The 25,413-nt window shown below is 46.4% G+C and overlaps 1 protein-coding gene across 1 annotated transcript in view; it reads left to right on the top strand.

The window, feature by feature from the left end:
- LOC119169549 (tudor domain-containing protein 7) overlaps positions 1-25,413 on the top strand; it is a 92,342-nt gene that overhangs the window by 3,014 nt on the left and 63,915 nt on the right. Inside the window, exons 4-8 of the mRNA XM_075876542.1 lie at positions 3,698-3,809; positions 4,919-5,071; positions 9,031-9,307; positions 9,677-9,907; positions 17,065-17,141. Coding sequence (XP_075732657.1) covers positions 3,698-3,809; positions 4,919-5,071; positions 9,031-9,307; positions 9,677-9,907; positions 17,065-17,141 — 850 coding nt within the window. The remainder of the gene's footprint in view (positions 1-3,697; positions 3,810-4,918; positions 5,072-9,030; positions 9,308-9,676; positions 9,908-17,064; positions 17,142-25,413) is intronic.

Below are 25,413 nucleotides of genomic sequence, written 5' to 3'. Positions count from 1 at the left end.
CATATTGCTCCACATTAACTGTAGAATGCAAATAACTAACAAGGAAGTGCGTAAAAGGCAATCTAATGGACCAGAAAAATTGTGATGTGAGAAGTCTTAGAATGCTCAGACCATACTGATTGCTTACTATAGGTTCGAAATAATTGAAAATGCTGTAGGCCCACTTGCTCAGATTTGGGTGTACGTTAAGGAACCCCAGGAGGCTGAAATTTCTGTAGCCCTTCATTATGACATCTCTCAATCATATGGTGGTTTTGGGACGTTAAACCCCCCTTATCATTCAATCGTAATAATTATATAAGCAATATTGAGGTTCAAAGGAGATGCTCGCACTCATCTCTTGTTAAGGATGTGGGCGAAATTTAATACCGATCTGGCTATCAGAAGTACCAAAAGCATGTCTAAACTCAAAAAGTTGCCAGAAATAGTAGCTTGGGAAAGAATTTTTGAAGTATAATTGACAGCCCATTCACACGGGAAAGATATGTTTTATAAAATTATTTCTTCCATCAGGAGAGCTTGGGAATTATAGTTATTTTGAGCATGCAGCTTTGGTGAACCGCTCATGCTTTCGAAATGCAATGTAAGCAGCCAAATGACAATTTCCAGGGGACTGGAAAATGAGCTCCTTTCATTGTTTAGTAGCCACCTTTTGCTCTTTGAAAAACAGTTTTAACCTATCTCGAGTTTATTTACAATGTTAAATTTTTTGTTGTGAAAGTACAAAAACTGAAAGCAAATAAAAAAAAAGGTCTAATAAAGAAATAGAAATTTCTTTTTCTATACTTGCATCTCCCGTGTGACGAGTGGAGTGCATTATTCAGTGCAACGTGAATTTAGAGACCAAGATAGGACTAAAATGTGTGTGGTGCACGGTGGTGCCGCTCACGAGGGATCGGGAAAAAGATGAAGCAGGTTGGAACGCACGAGAAGCCGGGCAGGTCGAGGCAGTCGAACAGCAGAAGAGAACAAGGGTTGCGACTGCTACTGGTTCGTTGTGCCGCTGAACCTCTCACGGGTGGATTCAAGGCAAACTCAGACAATGAGCGATGCCAGGCGACGACAGTGCAAGCGTCACCGTCGAGACCCATGAGTGAGCCTGCGACTTGGGGGGGCAACCGAGCCAGGCAAGCTGAGGCCTAGCTGCGGGACTGGCCTACCGGTGTTCCAGGCGTGGTCAAACACGCATCTGGCCAGCCACGCTACAGTGAAGCGGCCGTACCAGCAACTGTCATGATAGAAAAACTACATTGTAGCACCACAACTTCAAAGCGACACGTTGGACTATTTCATTGACAGCGACGTGTGAGTGGTGTGTGAAATATCTGCGCTGTGTCTGAATCGTGGGAACCGTGTTCTGTAGGCTAAAGAAGTACAGGGATATTTGTGCCGCAAAGAATTTTTGTCAGTGTAAATATTCAAATATATGTGTGTGCCCATGTCGTATAAACGTGCTGTCGTTTACGTCGCATCTTTTGTCGATTGTGCACTTGGGCCCAAATGAACCTGTCACAATTGGCGAGCCTGCCAAGATTGGCACTTACAATCTTTCAGCCGAGAATCGGTCGCGCACAGGATGCCTGTTAACATGCAAAGACTGCTTTGTATTGGAGAGGAGGTCGGGTGGTCTTGCTCTGACTTAGAGTGAATGTTGCAAGAAGACCTCGAAGAGAAACATGAGAGAATTGATTTTGAACTGCGGTACATGTGCTAAAATGACAATGAGCGTTTGCGACTGAAAGGATAGAAGCTGTTGTCTGAGATATGCACAGCTATGTAGGAAATCCGAGAGATTGCGAATAGGGTAGTGCTTAAGGAAGTTAATGAAGAGGACCAAGTCAAACCTCACAAGAATGAGATAGTTATCCATGATGTTGACACAAGCCTGTCAGGTACACTCGAAAAAGTTTATGTTGGAGAATGTGATGATGTAGCTCTGAGTACACGGTTCGCAAGTGAATGTGTTAAGCAGACATGTGATGGCATTGAAGGTGACAGCAGTATCGAGCAGCATGGTCTTTGCAGTCGTCAGTTGAAACCTCTCGGCCAAACAAAGAGCACGTCATGCGTATCTGAGACTCTTGTTTTTGATCCTAACGCAAAGCGAGTGGCAATGACAAACCCTAAAATAGAGCCAGAAGATCATGATTTGGGCAAAAGGAGCCGGAAACCGCAGAGTAGTAATGCAGCTAGGAACGCTGTGAGCCTGAAGCATTGTACCTCGTATCGTGCATAGGCAAATAAACTCCGAGACAACTGTAAGTTGTGGCGTGTTGTGGACTACGTAGCTTGGCGCTCAGACCCGGATTTTTGGATTGAATACTGCTCTATCTATATGAACATCGATAAGCCACCGCAGTACACAGAAGCACATGGAAGAAAGGGAGGAACCTGGTGGACCAATCCCAAACTGAACTGTGACCCGACAATGTACTTCGAACTGGATGTATAACAGCAAGAAAGGTACTAAGCTAAGAGCATTCCTACATTCTTTGACACCTCGGCACTGTGAAGTTGCACGCTATGTGAACTACTTCAACCGGGCCAGTCGAAAAGCGTGCAACTTTCTGAAAGAAGAGGAATGAATGGGACGACTATGACGAGTGCGCCATAGGGGCGAATTCGGGGCGGAAAATTGACTGGAAGAAAAGAAGAAAGACGACTGGTGTAGCGAGCGCGCGGCCGGCTTCGATGGTTGTTGGGGCTTTGGACCCTGTGTCTTATGTGCTTGCCCTGGTCGAGCGTCACCTGGACGCTAGCGAGACGTCGGGGTGCGGGACATCGACGTAAGCTCGAGCCAGCGAGCTACACAAGAACGCATGTTCCTACTGCGGACGCTACCGTGATGGACTCAACGGCACGTTGCCTGGTGCTACGGTCATCGCAACGTCGGTGCGCGTGAGTGTGGTCTTGAAAACTTGGTGGCGCGAGAGCGAAGTGCGTTGAGTGTTGAGACGCATACTTACGTGTCGCCATGGACAGGAACTTCCCTGTAGACTCTTTTTAACCTCGTATCGTCCTGGTGTTTGTTAGTGTGATATGAAGTCCTTGTCCTATATATTGTCTTTGTATTCATCAGGCTGTCTTGAGTGCATCCGATGACCTGGTCCCATTGAGTAAACCCCTTACTCGCCACTCCCTTAATACAGGGAGAGCTTCTCGCACCTTTGATTTGACTGGCAGTACAGAAACTGCACATGTTTTTGTGGTGGTGGCTGCCCAATTTTTGTTGATTTACATTGCGAAACATATGCCCCAACTCTATGAGCCTACAAATACTCCCCAGTGAAATTTGCCCTACAACTCAGTTGCTGCGTGTCAGTGCTGAACACTACCTGAATGCGGAATGCTGGAGGTATTCGCCAGCACTCTTGGAAGGCTTTATTTATCTAGAAGGTTTCAGAGCCTGGATTCATGATACAATTTGTTGTTGGTGCTTAACAGTTGCTGAGCAGTTAAAATAATAAGCTTATTTATTACACTCGGTGTTCCTTTTTTGACAAAATGGGGAACAGTTTTAATCTACACAATGTAATCGACAATGTCCCTTGACACCATTCCAAGAAATATATAAATAATGTACGTCCTTAATGAAAAGTTTCCATTTCCTGGGAACTAAACCTGCTGCTGAATTTATTATATGTACAACGTGTGTATATTTGTATGCCCATGTTAATCCATAACCACTTGCTGTTAGGTCACCTGACAATGGATCAATCGTTGTGCAAGCTGTGTACAAACCCGTGACTGCTCATGTATCACAGCTTGTTGCTGGTCAGAAGATGGCAGCCAAAGCAATCCCAGCCAGGGTAAGCAGAGCACTGATACATATTTTATTCAAACTTGGAGCAAGTGGATCTATACAATGGGAGTGGTGCACTGGAGACTTTAAGAAAGCATGCCAACCTTGAAGGTGTTGTTAAAATGTGTGCAAAGCAGCTAATTTATCTTTAAGAAAAATACTCATACCCATACTTATTTTCTTCCTCCATACCCCGCCGCGGTGGTCTAGTGGCTAAGGTGCTCGGCTGCTGACCCGCAGGTCGCGGGATCGAATCCCAGCTGCTGCGGCTGCATTTCCGATGGAGGCGGAAATGTTGTAGGCCCGTGTGCTCAGATTTGGGTGCACGTTAAAGAACGCCGGGTGGTCGAAATTTCCGGAGCCCTCCACTACGGCGTCTCTCACAATCATGTAGTTGTTTTGGGACGTTAAACTCCACATATCAATCAATATTTTCTTCCTCCATGAGAGCAAATTTACTCTGTCAAGCTTTCATTTTATAGCCAGACCAACCAACCTGTAATGCCAACCATTATTATTGTGTGTGCAATGTATGAGACGGTTTTATGTCTTGCCAACAGCTGAAATTTAAAGCAAAGGCTGGGCACCTTTCAAGGGAGCACTGTTTTAAGAAAGAAGGAAGCTCTCGTGCACGAAGGTTCTGTGCTATGCACACTGCTTACAACATTGCCAACAGCTGCATGTGATTTCTGTTCATCCTTCGTTAAAATATGTGCATTGTATGCCACTGTGTGCTATGAAGCGAAATACAAAAAAAACAAAAGTAGGCGCATCTTATTATGGGAACGTTGAGATTTGCCTTGCTTCGGGGAAGGGCTTTTACTGGCAGATGCTTGTCAAGGCCACGTCAGATAGTGCCCATGCTAGCAGTGAACATCTGCTGGCGAAAGGAGACTGTTAAACTTCTTGCAACTGCCCCAATAATGACCCTGTTTGGAAAAAAAAAAAAAAAAAAACTTTATTTACTCTCCCTGGGCAGTGTCCTTCAGCTTGCACTTGGAAACAAAAATTTACAGTTGAGCCTGATGAGATGCTTTTTGAGAGTTTCATTCTTGTGTATCTGCGGCTTCCTGTAACTGCTCGTGATTAGTTTTAAAGCTTTCATCACCCTTGCAGCGGCCAGCTAGGACTGGCCCCAGCGTTAGGTTTGCCTGCTATCAAAGCAAACTGGACAACCAAAAGCCATCCACCACACTCCCAGTTCTTAGCCCCATGGCGATGCCACCTAGGAAGATTCACCGTGGCACGAGCAGAGGGCTGCCTCCCCTGGTGAGGGCACTCATGAATGATCAATCTTTCTTTAGTGCATGTTGCTTCTGTTTGTCTTTTGTCACGTTTGCGACATCGCTTTCAGTTGCCTTTGTTGTTGGTGCATGGACCAGCCCAAGGTAAGTAGATACAGTGTGACCTAAGCTGTGATCGTGTGAGTGAAGTAGACAATACTGCTTGGCTGGAGAGCAGCAGTAGCAACCACGATAGGGAAAACCAGGAGGGGTCCACAAAGGAAACTTCGCCAGGTTCCTTCAGTACTTTTACTAGTCTCAAAGCTTCGCCACAACTTAAAAAATTGGGGAGCTTTGCGCTCTGCAAGCGGTGTGGCGCTGCGTCCAGTCTTTTGGCATTGGACAGAGGGAAGCGAAGGTGGCTGCAGGGGTCAGTGTAAAATGTCTGTGGCGAGTCATCCAACGCAGTTTTCAGCTTTTGTGCCTGCATTGTAACTATTGTGTGGAGCCTGTAGGTCGGGAAGGGCCCCGCCGCAGTGGTCGTGTGGCTGAGGTATTTGGCTGCTAACCTGCGGGATCGAATCCCGGCTGCGGCAGCTGCATTTTTGATGGTGGCGAAAATGCTGTAGGCTTGTGTGCTCAGATTTGGGTGCACAATAAAGAACCTCAGGTGGTCGAAATTTCTAGAGCCCTCCACTATGGCGCCTTTCATAATCATATGGTGGTTTTGGGACGTAAAACCCCACATATCAATCAGTTGTAGGTCAGAAAGGATGCTGCGTACCTACCTGCTGCTTAGCTCGGTGTCAATCAAGGTACAGGGGAAATAACAAAAAACCGTCTTATGTTCCGACTGCCTAGAGACAGCGAATGGTGGGAAAAGTGAAAACGTCATACCTTGACAATAAAGGGCTGGTTTCACAGTTGACTCACGGCATGTGCGCGTGTTCAAAAAGCACCTAGATGAGAGTGACCCACAATCGAAAGAGCTGTTGTGAAGTTTGGTGGGAATGGCTGCGAGACATTCTCTAACTTTTGCCGGATGCTGTGCCGAAGATTTTCCACGGCCTCTCAACATATTGGTCGAGGGCAGTGGTTCTCAGCCTTGGATGTGTCGGGGACCCCTTGTGGATTGGTGGAAATGATCGGGGACCTCTTGCAGCGGAGGAGTCCCCCATCAGGTGCCTTTTATTTCTACCAAAAACATCCAACAAACATGCCACATCACTTCATTTTGGACAGTTCATTAATACATGGCTCAGTAACGCTTAAAGAAAAATGTGGGCGAGGGTTTCGCAGATCATAGAATGGCGTTGCGGACCCCCTAGGGTCCGCGGACACCCATTTGAGAACACTAGTCCAGGGCAAAAGAAAGTCCGGAGCTTGCCTGCCTATGCAACAGAAACGTAAAATACACATGTGCTCTGCATGTGTTTTAGCGCTCACATAGTGAACAAACCAATAATATTTGGTTTCGAGTGCTGGTCTCATAGGGTTCGAATTTCGTAGGGAAATTTCTAACCGCCGTGCAAAACAAACTTCGATCTGACATACTAACTGTAAAGGATTATACCTGATAAAGACCTAGGTGCTTACGAAGACTAGAAACAGCAAAAATGGTTATGTGGAAGTCTAACTGAAGAGCACAATAAATTCACAGGGTTCCTCATGCATTCGCCTAATATGACTGGAGGGCGAAACCCATCTTTTTTGTTTTGTGCAGTCTATGTGCTGGTTTTACCCTCTCCCCTCCGAAAGCTGTTTGCACTTCTTAAAGGGGCTCTGAAACAATTCTTCAAATAACCATGGAATGAATTCACTGGAAGAGCTTATTGCCTCACAATTTCAATGCCACAAAAATATTAAGGATCAGTGCCAGTGCGAGTGGAGTTACAAAGATTAGTTGTGTGCTGCACTTGCATTCTACTTCTCTCGTCTCGACGAAAGCGCTGGAAGCTAAGCAGGGAGGGATGGCAGGGGCAAAGAAAATACGTCACCAGCGCCTCGTGACTTTTTGCTTTTTTTTCTTCAAATGCACGGCTTTTTCAGTGTGATCGCACACGCACGCGTGGACAAATCTCGACCCTTTGCGGCGATCTCTGTAACGACTGAGCGCACCATCTTCAAATCAGCCAACGGCAGATAGATGGGCTTGCTTTTTGAGCATCTTCTGTCAATTGTAGAGAGAAGAGAAAGCAGTTTTTAGCTTACTTCGATAATTTATAGTGAATTCCAAGCGACGTACTGCGCCATAATATTTGGCTGTGTTGTCGGGAGCCTCTACAACCGATCGGCAGCGTTTTCTGACCATGCTCAAAAAGTGTTGCAGGGCCCTTTTAAACTGGTCTTGAACAGCGTCTAGTGTCTGGCGCATTGCAAGCTTTTTGCCCCTCGGATGTTATGACACTGCCTCTGTGATCGGCTCAATGATCACGGGAGCAAAGCAAAAGAACAATGTTTTGTGATGGCCTCACTGTGTGACGTCACGGTATGTGACGAATTTGGAGGATCTGGGAGGTTGGGATGACACCATACGGTGACGGCGTCACATGTTTTTTTTTTTTTTTTTTTTCCGCATCGCTTGTGTTGACGTCGGTGACCCGTGCCAATGCCAGCGGTCAATTTTCACCTTTTATGAGGCATCTAAGGCTTTCACCCTAAAAGCTGTATTGGACTGTGAAAACTACACAGTATTGCATGAGCAACTAGATTTCAACGTAGCACACGACATTTTAGTGATAAATCGGCACAAAATAAAACACGGATAAGCAGGGAAAGCTGTTTGAAGTATAGCTTGATCCTTGTCAATTGCTTAATTCAAAGGAATGATTCATTCTAACTGAGTGTTGGTTTAATAAATATGAGGGTATGTTGCAATATTGTCTTATACAAGCAACGTGTTTATCACTGGAGAGATTCGATGTGTGTAGTCAAAAGTTGCAGCCACTGCACTTCTGTGATGCATTAAGATCTGTCAGAGTACTTGAAGTACTCTGGATCATCCACAGATTATGACTAGATGCTTTAGAAAAAATGAAAGGAACAAGCTTTTATATCGGTAGCACATTTCACTGTGAAAGCAGCACGTGTTGTCATCAAATTTCTAGTGCCGAGGCCTGATTCGAAGCTAATTGCATTTTATAGAGCTTCTCTGAATTTTTTTGAAGGTAATATTCAGGCTTGTGCGAATATACCTAATGCTTCAATTATTCAATTGAATATCACGGTATTCAAATTTGCTTTGATTTGAAATTAAATTATTAAGATTTGCACAAACCTAGTAATACCGTTCTCAAGGTTTAATCTACGTTCATGGTTACATTCAATCTCATTTTGCAGTTCCGACGCATGCGTGTGAACTGCAGGGCCAGTGCTGCGGCGATGACCACACACGGGCTCTGGCACTCTGAGCGACTGCTCCTGTCCATGTATCAAACTTTCATGAAAGCTTCATAAACAGTAAAGCTATGAAGAACTCTCGTTTCACTTTAAAACAGTGTTACTTGATACTCTCTGATGTTTCAAGTTTGCTTCTGCATTTGCTTTGTCAAAAGGTAGATAACTGTTATAATAAGTAAAGTACATATGTATCTAACTCAAGGTGCGCACTCAGGGCAGTCCATTAAAAAAAAAACTCTAGCTGCTCACTGTTGATTTTAATGAGTAGAGGAGTGGTGTTGACTAACACTCTGTGTATGGGCTTTCATCTCGAAAGCCGTTCATCTCAGTGACGATTATTGTTTGACAGAAAGACATTCCAAATATTCTCGTTTGCTTTGAAGTGACTACTTGTGCTATGGAAGCACAAGTGAGTGGCAGTAATATCTGCTCAACTTCTGGATATGGCATCATCGTTTTAGGTGACGTGTACTTATTGATTTTTGTGATTCTATTAGGGTGCGATCAAAAAAAAGATAGCTCAAAAAAATTGATAATCACTTTTAAACTGGAGTGTCTCTTGTTTATGCTTCCATTGTCTCATCTGCAATTCGTTGTTACACACAGAGGCAACCATCGGCTAAGCCCGGCTTCAAGTACGAGGTCCCTCCCAGGTGGCAGCGGCCAAGCAATGGGACAGCTCCTGCTGCACCATCTACTAGCCTGCCAGGCAATGGTGCTGAGGAGCCTGTGCCAAGGGCACCCCTTCGCATGCCTCGGACGGCCTCTAATGGCTTCTTGATTCCGCCGTTTGCGGGTGAGCCCGTTCCCCCTTCTCCTGCATCACCGCCGCACGTGCCTCCGCCGCCCCCCAAGTTGCCTACACCCCCACCAACGCCACCTGGTAAGCATGATGGTGCAGTGCTTCTTGCTTGTGTGTCAGCTTGCGCGAAACTCAAACAAAGCGTTTTCCTTTCTGTTTTATGTTTTGTCAGCTTGAGCAAAACTCAAACAATGCGTTTTCCTTTGTTTTATGTTTGCCATGTTATCAAAATTGGCCACCTTTTATGATTGTACTGGAACCTACTCATGCGTTTCTCAAATGCAACACTTTGTAAGACAGTCGTTGCATCCAATTCTTGCTACCTCGTACTTACCACTTCGAGTGGTCTCCTCAAGCGTTTCCTTAATATACAGCTGCCACGCAGTGTCGGTGAAAGCAGCACCTGCTTAATATAATAGTGCTTGCTACGTTCACTTTTTTTTTTCGCAGCTCCGAAGACTGGTCGTGAGCTGGTGGAGGACTATGCACGAAGCCGTAACCTTGAAGTGTCGTTAAGTGCCCTGAGCAGCCGCAGCTCGAAAAAGGGGCCCCTGGTGTGGCTGGCAACGCTGAAAGTGGGTGTGCAGTCCTTCAACTCGTATCCTGATGAGAAAGAATCGCGAGAAGAGGCTGAGGAGGAGGCTGTGCGAAAGGCTGTCTGTACCCTTGGACTTAAAGACAGTGAGCTTATCACTACATTCACTGCTTTTGTAAATGCTTTCATTTGACCACTAGCCTAGAGGGGTTTGTTGAACTGCTTCTGGAGATGTGCTCTCATGATAACAAGAGGTATGCCTTGTTGTTTGACCCTGGCAGAGGCCTCAATACATCCTTCAGTTTCGGTTATCGAAACTATATCTATGGAAACTGTGAAAAAAAGTGCAGTGAAACCCTGTTAGCTCAAAGCTGAATACTGCAAAAGGAAACAAGAAAAGTGAGTTGAGTTTCGAGATAAGCATGATCATAAAGATGAACACTGCTGGCTTCACACGGATGGACTGCACGAAGCCCTCATCAAACAGCATCACTAATATTCAATGTAGTTTCTTAAGTGCCTTGGCACCAGACACATTTCATTTTTTGGTAACATGCGTATTGACATGCACCAACAATGTGTGCTTGGCACTGGGTCTACCTCTCCTGATGAAATTTAAAGCTAATCATTTGGGGAACTTGTAACCAGTTACAGAAACAGTAAAAGCTGGCATTACAAATTTCTGCAATTTTAAGGGAGAGTACTTATTAGAGACTACTCACTCTAAATCGACGCCGAGTCACTTACAACATGGGATTCATTTACTTATCTAAGATTGTGCAAGTGACCTTTTCTGTTTGCCTCAGATGAAAACACTGAGCAGCAATAACCTATTAACTGCTTGATAAGGTTGTAAGCCTGGCTTGAAGCTGTGGTTGCAGGGAGAGTCAATTCTATTGAGATTAAAACCTACAAGCAAATAAGGAGACATTGATTGTTTCTCCTGCCTTTGGCTTAATACTTTGGCTTAAATAAAAACATGAGTCCATTCAGTGGAAATCTTTGTGCATTGCTGTTTTTTTTTCTTAAACCCAAGATGTTGGCAGTGGTTGCAGTACCATACCTGCATCAATTTACAGTCAACTGGCAAGCTATACTATGCTGTAGGTTTCAGAAAATGGTGAATTAGTTGAATGATTTTTATTATATATGGCATCTGGTAATTTGAAGGCACTTCTACGTGTGACTAGGAATGTTGTTTTCAAAATGGTGTCATCCTAACTGAATGAACGAGTAAATATATCCAAATTTGAAGAGACGAAAAAAATGGGTTTACAATTCAGAGATTGGTAGTGAACAAGTACACAGTGCCTTCAAGCTGCTGTTTATATAAGTACAAGATCTTATGGCTTGTACAGTAGAATCTCGATGATACGAATCTCGCGGGGTCACAAAAAATATTCGTAATAGCCGAAATTCGTATCATCGGAACACATGCAAAGCTAGCTAAATTAAAACCGAGTCAGAGGCGAACTCATTTACGGCACTCGATAAAAATTTATTTTTTGGAGAAAAAAATCTCTGATGTCTTTCTGCTTTTTTTTGTCGTCACTCGGCAGACTCTTCTGTAACACGTAAAGACGCGTGCACGTGTCGTCACTGATTTCTTCAGCAGCCATAGCACGCCTCAGGACGTCGAGTGCGTGCAGTTTCAGCCGCCAGTGGTGGTCCTTCGCCGTCGCACTCATCTATTTCCTTGCCATCATCGCTGGAATCGGCAACCTTACTCGTGGCCTCTTTCACAATATCTTCCACCGTGCGCGCACCACAAGTGGCAAGATTGTCATCCGCCGTGCAAAAGTCGTCAGTCGAACACCCGGCATCAAGGCATTCCCAACCCTCAATGGGACTATCAATGGGACTCTGAAAGGATCTCTGGCACCTCTTTGTGAATCCTAAAGAAGCCGCATTTACCAAAGCAGTTCGCAATGGTAGTCGGCGTTACTCTATCCCGAGCCATCGAGAAAAATGGATGGCGTTTAAAAGGCTTATTCGCAGGCCACTGTCTTTTCTGTCGATATTGGCAAGGAAGTGGTGCACAAGAAGGCTCTTGAAATGGCGCTTGAAGTTTTTATAATCCCAGCGTCAAGCTGTTGCAAGTGCGTCGTCGTGTTTGCGGGCAAAAAAACCAGCTTGACGTTTTGAAGGGTCACTTGCTTTGGGTGGGCAGTGCACTGGTCAAGAATCAGAACAATCATCCGATTCTTGCAGGCCATTCTTCTGTCAAGGAGAGACGAAAATTCTACGTAAAGGGCCGTCATCATCCACGCTTTTTTGTTTGCGCGATAAACGCATGGCAAATGGCTCTCGCGCTTTAAACACCGAGGCTTCTGAAATGTTCTAACTATGGTCAACTTAAGTTTTTCCGACCCATCGGTGTTACAGCACAGAAGAACCGTTATTCTTTCTTTGCTTCTTTTGCCTCCTTGGCACGCTTCACCTTTCAAGCAAAGGCTCTTCTCGGATTGAAGATAAAAAACAGGCCTGCCTTATCTGCATTAAAAACATCACGAGGCTCATACCCCGAGATAAGAGACTCCAGCTTCGCGAGCCAGTCGTTAACGTCTTGTCAGCCTTCTTGGTTACCCTGCAGACACTTTTGTACACGAGACCGTGTCTCGTCTTGAAACGGTGCAGCCACCCACCTGAGGCCTGAAATCCGTCGATGTGCAGAGAAACTGCAATCTTGTCGGCTTTTTCACGCAAAACTTTGCCATCAATGTTCACGCCGGCTGCAGTAACCTTCTTGAACCAGATCAATAATGCTTCTTCAAGTTTCATGTGTTGGGCTCTGCTACAAGCTGCCACTCTAGCGTCGCCAGCGCGAAGTCGGCGACGGGAATGACAGCAGGTTAGTTTGTTCCGTACGCAAGCAGAAACAGTGAAGAGATCAGAGACATGAGAAAACAAAACAAACAAACACGGGATCTAGTACAACACTTCAAATCAACGAACAAAATACATCACTTGGTACAACAAAAAATACATATAAAAACAATAAATCAGCTTACGAGAGAGAACTATTACAAATTACACAAACTAACAACAATGGAACGATGGAGGAGAAAGTTCGAAGATATAAACAGGTGAAGGCATACGTGTGATGACCGGCAGCGTTGCGTCCCCGACGATCGGATGGGAGAAGTCGAAGAGAGTTCTGGCACGACTGTGATGCCGGCGGTGTTGCAACGCTGGTGACTCCGGGAGGCTAGTGCTTGCAGGTGACCTCGGGCAAGTTGAGCTAACTCGAGGCGAAGTCCTGATGTCTACGTTGCAGACGTTAATATCGCGTCACAACTAGACGAATGGCTAAGTTTAGGTGGCCAGCCGATACAAAGCCACACTAAAAACTTCTAGAAGAGATACTTGTTGATTTGTTTCTACACCATGTTGGTCAGCGACTAGTCTGTCTAGCAGGGCAAAATCCTGCGCTTAAATCCCCCTCGTGTCTCCTCGCTCTCTTCCTTGGGGACAAGAGACCTCTACATGGGTCCAATCATGCGCGTTTTATTGATGGAAACTCCGCCCCAAAAAATATATTGACCCCACCCCTTTTTAATTAGGAGAGGGCCCTCAACTAGCGAGAGTGACAACCTGTTGGGGTGTTGTCATACGGCTTGGCCACCAGAGGTTTTTTCACGCTTTTCCCCGTGGGAACGGTCAGACTGTTTGGCTCTCAGCCGGTGCGTCCCGTAGTCTAATCCTTGTTCGGGGTACATCGCGGCCTTCCACGACCCTGCAGACGCCGCCGCAGTTACAAAGGATCAAATGTCGGCGGCGACGTTCGAAGAAGAGCACCCCATTCTGCACTTCTCGGCTCTCTTTCATGCGCCCGCCGTTCCCACGGTCAGTGGGGGAGTACGGCGCCCGTTAATTGCCGTGACGCAGGGTCACCAAAAATGGCCGTCCGTGACAGGCTCTCTTTGCTTGCTTTGTGTCGACGTTGAACGAAAGCACATGTTTCATTATTGTGTCCCGCTGCCCAACACTTGTGCTCAATGTCGACAAAGCGAGGCCTAGTTCCTTAGCCAACTCCGTGCGCTTTCTTTTCGGATCCTCATCGAGCTTTCGAAGTATGTCCAGTTTCTCTTTAAAAGAGAGAGCCTTCCGCTTGCGAGACATGGCTTGCTGTGACTCCGCAAAAAGGCACAACAAAGCAAATACGTGTGCTTGATTGGGCAACACAGTGTCGACAGCCTCCGCTCTACAGCCACCACATGTCGGCACCAGAGAACACCCACCACCAAGCAAAACAAAGATTGGATTGGATTTGTGTTTCCATCGTCGCCAGTGCCATCTGGAGCCTTCAAGTGAAAGCGAAAGGCACACTGGCGCATTCTGGTGTCCGAGATCGCGCAGATCTTGGAGTCTGTCACCCGCCGCTTGCATGAGGCACTGGCAACGTGCCAAACCGGCGGCGCAGCACGCATTTGAGCGCGTGCGTGCAAGCTGCTTGCTTCCGCGGCCGTCGGCGGGGTGGCGTTTATGCGTATCAAACGACTCAGGTAAAACATCAGTTTGTAACAACCATACTCTAGCACGTAGTAAATTAAGAGGGGACACTGTACTTGAGACGAAATGCCAGATATTTTCATGTATTATAAAGAAAAAATTCACAGTATTCTTGAGTTTTTGATGCTGATTTCAAAAATGTAATTACCGTTCCTTTAAACCAATTAGTTTTTGAGATATCCTAAAATTACCTATTGTTTGCCAGTGTAATTACACAAGAAATTTGTATTCCAGAGCTACTTTTGGCGCATGCCTGTATACTAATGAACATAAGCTGCACAACGGTAGGAGTGCTTTTTTTATTTCTTAATTTTAGCAAGGTTTGTCGCATTTTGTATTTCAGTGTTGTAGGCACACCCACTTTATGCTCCAATTTCTGGCAAATATAAAATTTTTTGAAGTTCTCATTCAAAAAGTCACACCTACCATTGTGTAAACTAAAGATACAGCTACATGTCACAACAAAAATGACAGTCCTAGCTGTTCTGGAGGCAGAGATATCTTTTAGACAAGTTTGCAAATGCAGTGAAATTTGAATCCTGAGGAATCATGCAAAAACACAAGTCTATTTCGGGCAGACATTGGCATGAAAAAGCTGTTTATTTACAATGATTTGCAAATTCAGCTTTCTCAGTAGGCACCAGGCATGTAGTCCTTCTGTTTTGCGTCACCTAAATGGCATTTTTTTCATGTCCGCTGTATGTTTTCCGCAGAGGCACACTTGCAAGCTGGTGCAGTCGCCGTGTGCTCGTCTGCCGACTAGGCCGCTTATCATTTCGGTGACACCTATGTGCGACGAATGTGCGCGCGTTATCCGCGATCCGTCGTATAACAATCTATTTTCCGGCTTGTCCAGATTGAGTTGTTCATGTAGCAGACCGAATTCGTGCACTCGCTCATCAATTTCAAGGCCCCAAGAGCAGCGAGGTGTTAGTTTCCTTTTCACGCAAGATTGCAACATTTTCGAGTGGCGGCCGCGGCGCAATATGTTCATCGTTGCGGACGCATCGTTACAAGCACTCTACCTGTTGCCAGTAGCCTTCATTGCGCGGGCGGCGAGCACGTTCACCGTAAACAAATTGCTTTTATGTTGTTTGCCGACGCGCGGCGAACTCCACTCTGACGACCTGTCACGCAGTTCGCGTCAGTCGGGGTGGAACGCACGACATCGGCGCGTTTAGTGATAAGACTGCGCTTCCGTTTCATCGTTGCAAAGATTGCTATCTCTTGTAGCTTCACTTCTGGTTTTTTACTTGCCGTCCTGTAACTGTTGAGGCTCTAAAACACTACCGCTTTCAGGGACGTTGTCGACAGATGATGGGCTCGTACGTGAGTTAGGCCTACACTGGTGACTCGGCGACCGCCATTGAACGCCGCGAGTTTGCTATCTTCCTTTCCTATGTGATAGTGGGGCTCTTTCTAAAGTTCACAGCAAATGAAGGATCGCCACACCCGCTTCACAAATTAGTGTGGCGAGGAACTTCTTTATTGCGGCAGGCAGTCGACAACACCATGACAAAATGGCGCGTGTCTGTGCGCGTCACAACGAAGAAGCAGATGCCGGAAGCGCCACTTGACCAATGGGGTGCCTAGGTTTTGTCACATGCCCCAAGCAGCCAATAGAATTGCGCGGTGGTGCTTCCTGATGACACGTTTTTGCAGAAAAACCAATGAGCAAGGAGAGCCACTGGTGGCGGAAAATTGAAGATGAAGAACGACCCTCCCGAACGAGTCCAAGATGACCACGATAGCTCATGTGTAACGGCAATGGTTCAGCGTTGAAAAAGCGCGACTTTATTGCCTAGTTGTGCTCAGATTCATCTCACAGGGGTGTTATAAATTGATTTTGTGCCATAAATAGTGATGCGAGAAGGTAGAAACTTCTCAGATAAGTGCAAAAATAGTTGCAGATTCCAAAAATGTCAACTTCAAAAAGTAGTTGTTTTTGCGATTTTTGGCCTTTTAAGACCCGTGTCCCCCCTTAATGGGCCTCGGCCGGGATCACAAAAAAATTCGTATCACCCCGAATTTCGTATCGTCCGTGATGATATCATCGAGATTCTACTGTAATGCAGTTAATCACATGTTGAATGCTTGTAATACATTCAACCCTTTCTAGATAGTTTGTGACAGGTTAATTCTTTTGGAATGTGGCCAAATAAGGCAGGTATATGCGAGATACTTATTATGCGCTCAAGTCTTTTCTGAGACTATATTAAGAGGTATACCTTGAGCAACCTAAGCAGCTGCTGAGGATGAGTGAACTACATTTGGATGCGAGTAGGTTGTTAGGCCGGCAATGCTTTTGCAACCCTGTGCGCGGTTCTATAAACAATGGTGTTCACTTATGACAGCGCATTATAGAGCTAATGCAGAAGCTGCGACCGTTTTTTCTTTACAATGCAAATATTACACCAGGTCTATTGCTTATTGTTCTTGCTAGATAGTTTTATTCCTCAAGCAATGCTTCTTGGGACACTTCAGTTTGATGTTATTTTTTGGTGCCAGTCGTTTCGCTGTTAAACAAAAAGCATTGTCTTAGTACTTGTTTTTTTTTTTGCATTTTATATGAGTTATTATTAGGTGGTGGGGAGCGGCTGCCTTGGACTAATGCCCAGAAACAAATGTCGATCAGTCCGTGCAGCTGTGTGCGCTGCAGGCAGGCATTGCTCCACATTATGTTGCATGAACCCTGTTCTGTACCATTGGCAGCAATTGCATGCTGCAAGTATGATACAAGGCTGTTGTATTTGTTGTGTTCATTTCAGTTCGCTTTACGTCTCCCTTGCAGATTCGCAGTGCCAGCTGCCCGAGACCAGTGTATCGACCCCTAAGCAAGTCGAAAACTTTGTGAATCGAATTAAAGAGGTTAGCACTTGTCATTGATGTTTACCGCAGCTACTGTAGAAGTTTCGAGCAGGGCCTGCTAGTCATAAGACTTTTTTAGTTATTGGAACATTCATTGGAAGTCAATATTACGGTGCACTTAACTGCATAGCAGGTGCCAAAGTAGTTAAAGGGACACTAACGTTAAATAACAGTTTACATCAGAGTGAAAGCTCAATGTATGACATCTAAAATGATAATATAATCAACAGTGGTGCCCTACTTACCGAGAAATTAAGGTAAATGCACAAGAATACACTCAAACCTTGTTATAACGTAATAGGGTATAACGAAATAATGGATATAACGAAGTAAATGAATTTCCTCTTGAAAGCTCCATTGAGAACCATGCATTTTGAAACCTCGTTGTAATGAAGTAAAATTGACCAGTGAATGGATATGACGAACTAAATTAGTCTATAAAATAGTCTGTCAAAAAAAAAAGACTGTTGTGCGTTAAGACTGTTGTGTGCTAAGGTGCCTTTGAGAACGAACTTTCTTGTTTATGGTCGGATGATGATGAAAATCGGCACAGACACTAAGAATGGCCTCACCGTGCATCCACAAAAATTTCGAGGCGATAGCACAAATACTTAATGAGAGACAAACTATTTTTCAATTGAACCTCGTGGAGGGGCTGGAGGATTTATAAAATGACAAAAATGGTTGGTAATTGCTGTATCCACAGCCAAATGTATGTTGAAGGGGGCTGCATTCTCAAAATAAATAATTTGCAACACTAAAACTTGTAGTTTGCGTTTTCTCCAGTGACCTTGCAATGAGCACACTTGCACTACAAACAAGAAACTCTATAAAAAATTCTTTAAGGAGTACAATGAAAAACTAAGATCGCAGCCCCCTGAAGGAGCATTACAAAATAACACAGTTCAAGGAGCATTACAAAATAAACGGAATCAAAATCCGTACTGTGGTTGCCCAGATATGTGCTCCACGAGCTGGGTATAATGCCAAAAAACAGTGTTGAGAAAACTGCGTTTAATGTTTCAACTTCTTTTTACGTCTCTAAAACACCTAAATATTGTGATCTTAGGTTTGTCTTGTGATAGTTGACTTTTCAGGTATTCGGTCTCTGACCAGTGTGCCTTGGTTGCCCTTTCCCCCCCCCCCCCCCAATTTCCTTTTCATGTTTTACAAAGAACAAGTATGGATTTCAAACCAAGTTCTTTGTATGAAGGAGTGGTGTGATAGGCATGACAGAAACGATTGTAATTGAATGAGATCATATACTGCATTGATTACACATATTTCTTGTGCCGAAGTTGTAATTAGAGTAATTACGTTCTTGATTATAAGTATTCACTGAACATTTCTTTATTTAGAGAGAGGTTTATTGCATCAGAAAAATAGATCACATCATGACAGTCTATGCCTTCTTTCCAAATAACAAAGTTATGGGCAGAAAACTGGTGGCACAGGAATTTTTAGCAGTATATTTAATGACGTAAAACGGGCATATAAAAATTCTTGCCCCTGATTCATACGTCCTCTTTTGCCGCTTTAGCCGTCAAATGTATCATCATACAGCCGGTTGCGGAAACGCTAATTTACGAGGCTTTATTGCCTCAGAACATTCATAGACGTTCGTGGCGATACCAAGCACGGCTCCAAGCACGTATAAATCACATCACACATGTCTAAATCGCATCACAAAAGCTTATCAACAGCACTCCATATGACCGTGGGGTGCGCAGCCGCGTGGACAGTGCAGCCGGCGCGTAATGCACTTGCTGGCGGCGTTCGATGACGATGCGCGAAATGTGCAACTACGAAGACAAAAAATCGGCACGCACTGCACTTGGCATCGCATTTTCGAATGACGACGCGCGAAACTGCTAGCCGCTGTTCCGAGCGATCCTTGGCAGTGAAGGGGGGGGGGGGGGGGGGAGGGGGGGTGACGAGCTTGGCTGTGTTGTCTGCTGCCGATGCGTAAAATGCCCGTACGAGATTCAGAGGAGCTAGCGAGTGATGTGGTACATTCCTTGCGAAGAAGCACGTCGCCAAGAGTGCGCTAGCACGTCGTTCCTGCCCGCAGTCTCGCTGTCGGCGGAGTTAGGGCTTGACGACTCCGATGACGCGCGGCGCTCGTAGACCGCGCTCCCGCTCGTTGTAACCTGATCGCGCATCCGCTTACTGCTCGTAACTAAAGCGTAGTTATATCTTAAGTGATTATCAAGCCGTGAACACGTCACGAAGTGGCGGTTTTCACCGTCACGAAGTGGCGTGAACACGTCACGAAGTGGAGCCATGTCCTCGCGACGCACAAGCAGCAGACGACGATCTCCCGGAGCGAGCATCGGGCCAATGGCGAAGCGAGCTGAGGCAACATGGCGGCCACGGCCAATCAAGGGCCTCAAAACGACCTTCAAACATTTGCTTTTTGCTCGCTTGTTGTTAAAGGGAGGAGCCAGCTGAGGCGGGAAAGTTAAACACGGAGAAATGCTCTTTCCAATGAGCCCAAGAAGCCGGCTCCCGGCCCAAGCACCGCGAAGCTCTAATTTTTTGAAAATCGCCGTTTTCTCGCCATTTCCAGAAAAAGTTTTGCTACCTAAGTGGGTGAAACGAATTTTCCGAAGCACTTCTGCGCGGTTTTCAGTGTAGATGTTTTGGAACCAGATAAAAAAAGGGTTCCAGAAACTGAAAACTTGAGTTTAAAAAAATCAATTTTTTTGCCATTTTTCGCGATCCCAAAGCCGCGTCCCCCCTTAAGTATATAGTTTTCAGCGCAGTTCGACGCTCGTTCGGCGCGGCTCTTTCATAACTCCCGCGCCGACCTTACAGCCATGCCACACGCGACCACGAGAGCTGTCCTCCTCACACAGCCAGCGGAAAGGATTGAGGAAGCGCTCAGTGGGTCACATGATTGAAAAGCGGCGCTGTGGTGCAAGGCGATTTCCCTCTTACTTAAGAACGCATGATGGGGAAACTTCAGAAGGCTTACATTAATTCACAAATCAGAGGACATCAATCATTGATTGAAGTAATCGGTGATGCGCGTCTACACAGGTTTGCCTTGCAGCAGGCCAATCATTTTCTCATGCAGTTTGCAAGGTATAGTAGCGCGCAACTAAGTCAAGCGCCAACACTCTCTAAAGACAACTGCGTTTTCACTGCTACCCTCTGCATCGAGAAAGGAGGAGCGCCTCCACGTGGAGAGAAGCAGATCGGCATTAGAGAGATAGCCAACTCTCCGCGACAGCTTTCTTTTTTTTTTTTCTTCTCCGCGCGCGGTCTTGAAAGGAAAAGTGTCTCTTTGCGCAGAGACGGAAAAGTTAGAAGCATCACACAGGCGTGTCGCCGATCGGCATTTGAGAGAGAGCAAAAAATCTGTCGCAGTCGTTCCTTTTCTTCTTTTCCTTCTTCGCATGCAGCGTTGAGAGGTGCCGCCGCGGATTGGGCATGGTGCTGAGAGCATTTTCGGAGTGCGGTACGTTCGAATTAATCGTCGAAAGTGCTTGCATGTTCGAAATACAGTGTTTTTTTGTCAATTGGAATACACATAAATTTGATGGGACCACGGCGTGAGTTCGTATTGACCAGAAGTTTGAATTGAGCGTGTTCAAATGAATGAGATTCGACTGTGTTTATTTTCCGTCGCACACGTGGTCAAGTAGGGGTATATCGGGCCGCGGAACTTTCCCTGGAACTTCCCCTGGAATTCCCCCCCCTGGAATTCCCCTGGAACTTCCCCTGCAAAGCACTCCGCCTGGAGAAATGGCAACTGCAGGTGCTTCCCAGCTGACTTTTGAGCAGCCTCAGATTCCGGAGACATTCCATGGTGAGGCGTATGAAGACGTCGAGGACTGGTTAGCCCAGTATGAGCGAGTCGCTAAGGCAAACCGCTGGACCACCGAGCTAAAGCTTTCACGCGCTACTTTGCTTTAGCGGACAGCGCTCATACGTGGTATGAGAACCACGAGGCAACGCTGTCTTTATGGGATGAATTTTGGCAGCAAATTATCAGCACCTTCGCAAACAACAACCGCCGTGACTTTGCTCAGTAACTCATCGAGTCTCGGGTCCAGAAACTGAATGAGAGTGTCACCATGTTTGTGGAGGACATGACGCGCCTATTTGGACGGGCTGACCCTGATATGCTTGAAGCCAAGAAACTCCGTCATTTGATGCGAGGCGTCAAAGAACAGGTTTTTGCCGGCCTTCTCCGCAATCCACCGACGACCGTTGCGGAATTCGTCAAGGAGGCTACAGCTATCGAGCGCACACTGCAGCATCGGTGTCGCTATTACGCCCGACCAAACGGTGCCTCAATCAGCGTCTCTGCTCTGACGGCGGGCTGTGATGGTTCTCTGCGTGAGCTTATTCGCGAGGTTGTTCGTGAGGAAATCCGCAGCTTCCTTGCGACTCCGCAAGAACGGGTGATGGCTTCAGTCGGAGAAGTTGTGCGGCAGGAAATCGGGCAAGCATTTTCGCAGCCCGAATCGCTACCAGCCCAGCGATCTGTTAACTATGCGGCAGCCACCCGTCGTCCATCGCCAGTGCCGCACAACTCGTCTGCACTGGCTCATTCTTACAACGCGCCGACGGCACCAGGCTACAACCCACCGCCGCCGCCGCCGCCACCAACGCCGCCACCGCCGCAATATAACGCACCTATCGAAACTCCATTTTACCCGCCTTTCTACCCTCCGCCGACACCTGCAACTTGGTCGCCGAGGGTGCCTACCTGTCGACCATTCGTTCGCAAGATGGCTCTGTGGTGCACCGTTGACCGCCGTCCACTCTGTTTCATTTGCCGAGAAGCTGGACATGTTTACCGCGTCTGTTCATATCGTGAACAAAGATACCTGACTTATGCGCCGAGTTTTTCATGGCCTCATTTCGACACCCAACGTGACAGCACGTATCCTCAAGGACAGCCATCCGCTCTGTATCGTCGATCCCGCTCTCTGTCACCCTCGCCGAGCTCTTCGCCGAACCGTTGTAGTTACGCCAACACTGTCCGGGGCAGGTGCCCAAGCACTCGTCGGGGAAACTAACAGCTGCGACCTTTGGAGGGAAGGTTGCCACTCGTCGAGATGCTGCAATACCTCCAGTACCAGTACGATACGACGATACGAGGAACGATGCAACGCCACCGACCCCGCAGGAAATCGTAAGCGCCGACCTAGCTGTGTACATAGACGGACGCCCTGTGACAGTGCTAGTAGACACTGGCGCAGATTTCTCTATCATGAGCAGAAAGCTTGCCGATTGGCTTAAAAAAGTTAAAACGTCATGGACGGGGCCTAACATAAGAGCTGCGGGGGGACAACTGATGACGCCGACTGGAAAGTGCACTGCCAGAATTAGTATCGGTGATTCAGCTTTCGTTGCCACATTCGTGATTTTGTCCGAGTGCTGCAAAGACCTGATATTGGGGATGGACTTTCTTTGTGAATACGGCACCGTCATAGACATTCAAGACATTACATTTTTGATGGCTCTGGATCAAGTTTCAGATATGAGGTGTAACGACCAGCAGCGTAAACATCTGCGCGTCTTCGAAGATCATGTGACCCTTCTATCCCGTTCAAGTGCTCTCGTAGCCGTAACATGCGGCCACCCAGGCAACTTCGACCACATGGCTGAGCAAATTCCAGCATTGCTATTCAGCCATGGCCTATCTGTTGCAAGAGACCTAGTTCTTCCAGGGACCCGGGACCTGGTTCTTCCGTTTGCGACCTACGCGTACAACACCGCTACCCAAGTCACTACCGGCTTTTCCCCATTCTACCTTCTATACGGATGTCAACCATCGCACACAATTGACACTTTGCTGCCATACGCACCAGAGGTATCTGAGTGCACGACCGTGTCTGAAGCCGCCCGTCACGCCGAAGAATGCTGCCAACTAGCGAAGCAGTTTACTACGGCTGACCAGCAACGCCAGAAAAAGGCCCGCGATGACGACCACCCTCCTGCCGCAGAGTTCTCCCCTCTCCCCTGGAACCCGTGTATGGTTGTATGTACCCCCCTGTGCACCTGGTTTGTCTACCAAGCTACTTTCAAATTATCACGGTCCATACCGTGTGTTAGAGCGCACATCGCCCGTCAATTACGCCATTGAACCGCTTACGCCACTCGGGGACCATCGTCGGCGTGGACACGATATTGCTCTTCTTGACGGCGTCGTTAGCATGGTTACTGCGAACCACGTGCATCGGGTAGCAGACGCTCCCACGGTCACCCTGTGTAAGAGATACACACAAACTCTTCAGGCGGGGTCACTTCTTGGCTTGCATGCAAGACGCGTTCTAAGGCAACGCCGGCGCCCACCACCTGTCGCATTTTTGGCTCACTAAAAACTCGGCAAGCATTTCCACTTTTAGTTGCCGGCGTACCATAGCCTCGTTCGCAGGCTAAGTGTTGTGTTCGTTGTTCTGAAAATACTACATCATTTCAAAACAGGAATGATTCCTTTCCGAAAAAGTGTAAAAAAGGTTATTGCTGTTTTTAGCACACACTCCTATGGCATAGCTACCATCATATGAATATTGCACGATATTTCTTGCGTCAGACCAATCAAAAGCGAAACGGTGTTTGTCATTGTGTCACATGACATGTCACTTCTCATAATAAAAACAGTCGATGTGCGTCGCCGTAGTTTGTGCCGTGAATCAAAATTATAACAGCATCGGTTTTGGCGTTGCCATATGCGAAACGATATCTGCGCATTCCACAGCACCAGCAAAACCAATGAAAGATGCGTGTTCAAATATTGTCGCAGAGCTCCTTTAAGGGGAGATGCGGGTCGAAGACACTTTTTTTTTAATATTCATTCGAGAGCAATGAAACTTGAGGTGCTTATAGAACTTTTTATGCTGATTTCGAATATATAATGAGTTGTCTTGCAAGTTGCATACTTTTAGTTTTGCAACATGACAAAGTGAAAAACTTAAGCCCTTTGCCCCCCTCTTTTCATACCTAAACTTCATTAATTTTTTACAATTGATAGTTCATAATGTTTCAAATGAAGTGTGGAATGCAAACAACTAATTTGGAAGTCCATACAAAATATGTACTAGACGTGAAAAATTTTAACGTGGGAAGTTCATATTTCTCCTACCCTAATAAAAGTTTACATAACTTTTTTTTATTATATAAAAAATATTGAAACTTAAACAAGATAATTGCATTTCTCGTACTCTGGAAAAAATTTGGGAAAAATTTCATGCAGATCTGAGCACCAGAAGTACCCGAAAAAGGAGGGGCACATTGACAAAAATGGCAAAATTTGTGTTTTGAGAAAAAGAAGTTTTAAAGTCAAAATTGCATGTTTATTTATCAAAGATGTCATTGAATGCGATGAAATTTGTACACAAGAAAGAAAAATCCTCCTTGTAGTGGCCACTGCCATTAAAATCGGACTAGCTGCTCGTAGCCCATGCCTACAGAGCGCGCCGCCACAACAGCTTTCACGTTGACAGTGTAGCTATCGCGCGAGCTCCCGCTGTCGTATGTTCTCCTCGCGGTCAGTCCGTCACCCGCCACGCTCACGCTGGCCTCCCCGCCTGAAGCTACTCGCCGCGAAGTATATGTCGCCGAAAGAATAGTCTCGGGGCACTCACTGTTTGGGCAGTGGAGTTCGACGAACGACGCAAGTCCTTTCCGCTTGTCAGCCGGTTCCCGGACACGTAATCCCAAATGGCGACACGTCGGACACATTGCACCGCGCAAGCATGTTCAGTGCTGTCACATCAGCAATCAACGAAGTCTCGTCGTCCTGTGATTTTTCTTCGTCTTCGAAGAGTCAATCTTTTTCTGGGAGGCACTCACATATTCGAATGCCGCGGCAAACTCGTCGGGCGCATCGGCGTCATTGCCACTACGTTTTGCGGCAGCAGACGATCTTTTCGTGGTTTGAGTGTTCGGCTTTGATTTGCGCCGGCGTCCTCAAAATTTGTGCGCCGCGTGAAACTTCACAGGCCGGTGACCGCGCTTCCTACGGCTTTCTTCATCCATAACGAATAAGCACTCGAGAAAAGCGTTGTTCAGCTATGCTGCTCGACGAGACACGGATCCTGCAAGTAGGCTTCACAGCACACACAGGCGCGCAGCGGCCAATGGCGGCTCCCGATCCGTACCACGTGATTTAAAAGCCAGTCGCGGCGTTGGAAAAGGCGGCAAAAGCGCGCTTCTCTTTATTATTTCTTGCGTTGCAGCAGCGCGGGAAACCGTCGCTATTTGAAGAGTGAGGCTCGGTTCTTCGCCTCATGCGGTCGACAATGGCGAGCAG

This window comes from Rhipicephalus microplus, chromosome 2 (genome assembly GCF_043290135.1).
Source record: "Rhipicephalus microplus isolate Deutch F79 chromosome 2, USDA_Rmic, whole genome shotgun sequence".
Taxonomy (NCBI): Eukaryota; Metazoa; Arthropoda; class Arachnida; order Ixodida; family Ixodidae; genus Rhipicephalus; species Rhipicephalus microplus.
Note: the sequence above shows the minus strand (reverse complement) of the source record. Positions and strands in the feature narration are given on the sequence as shown.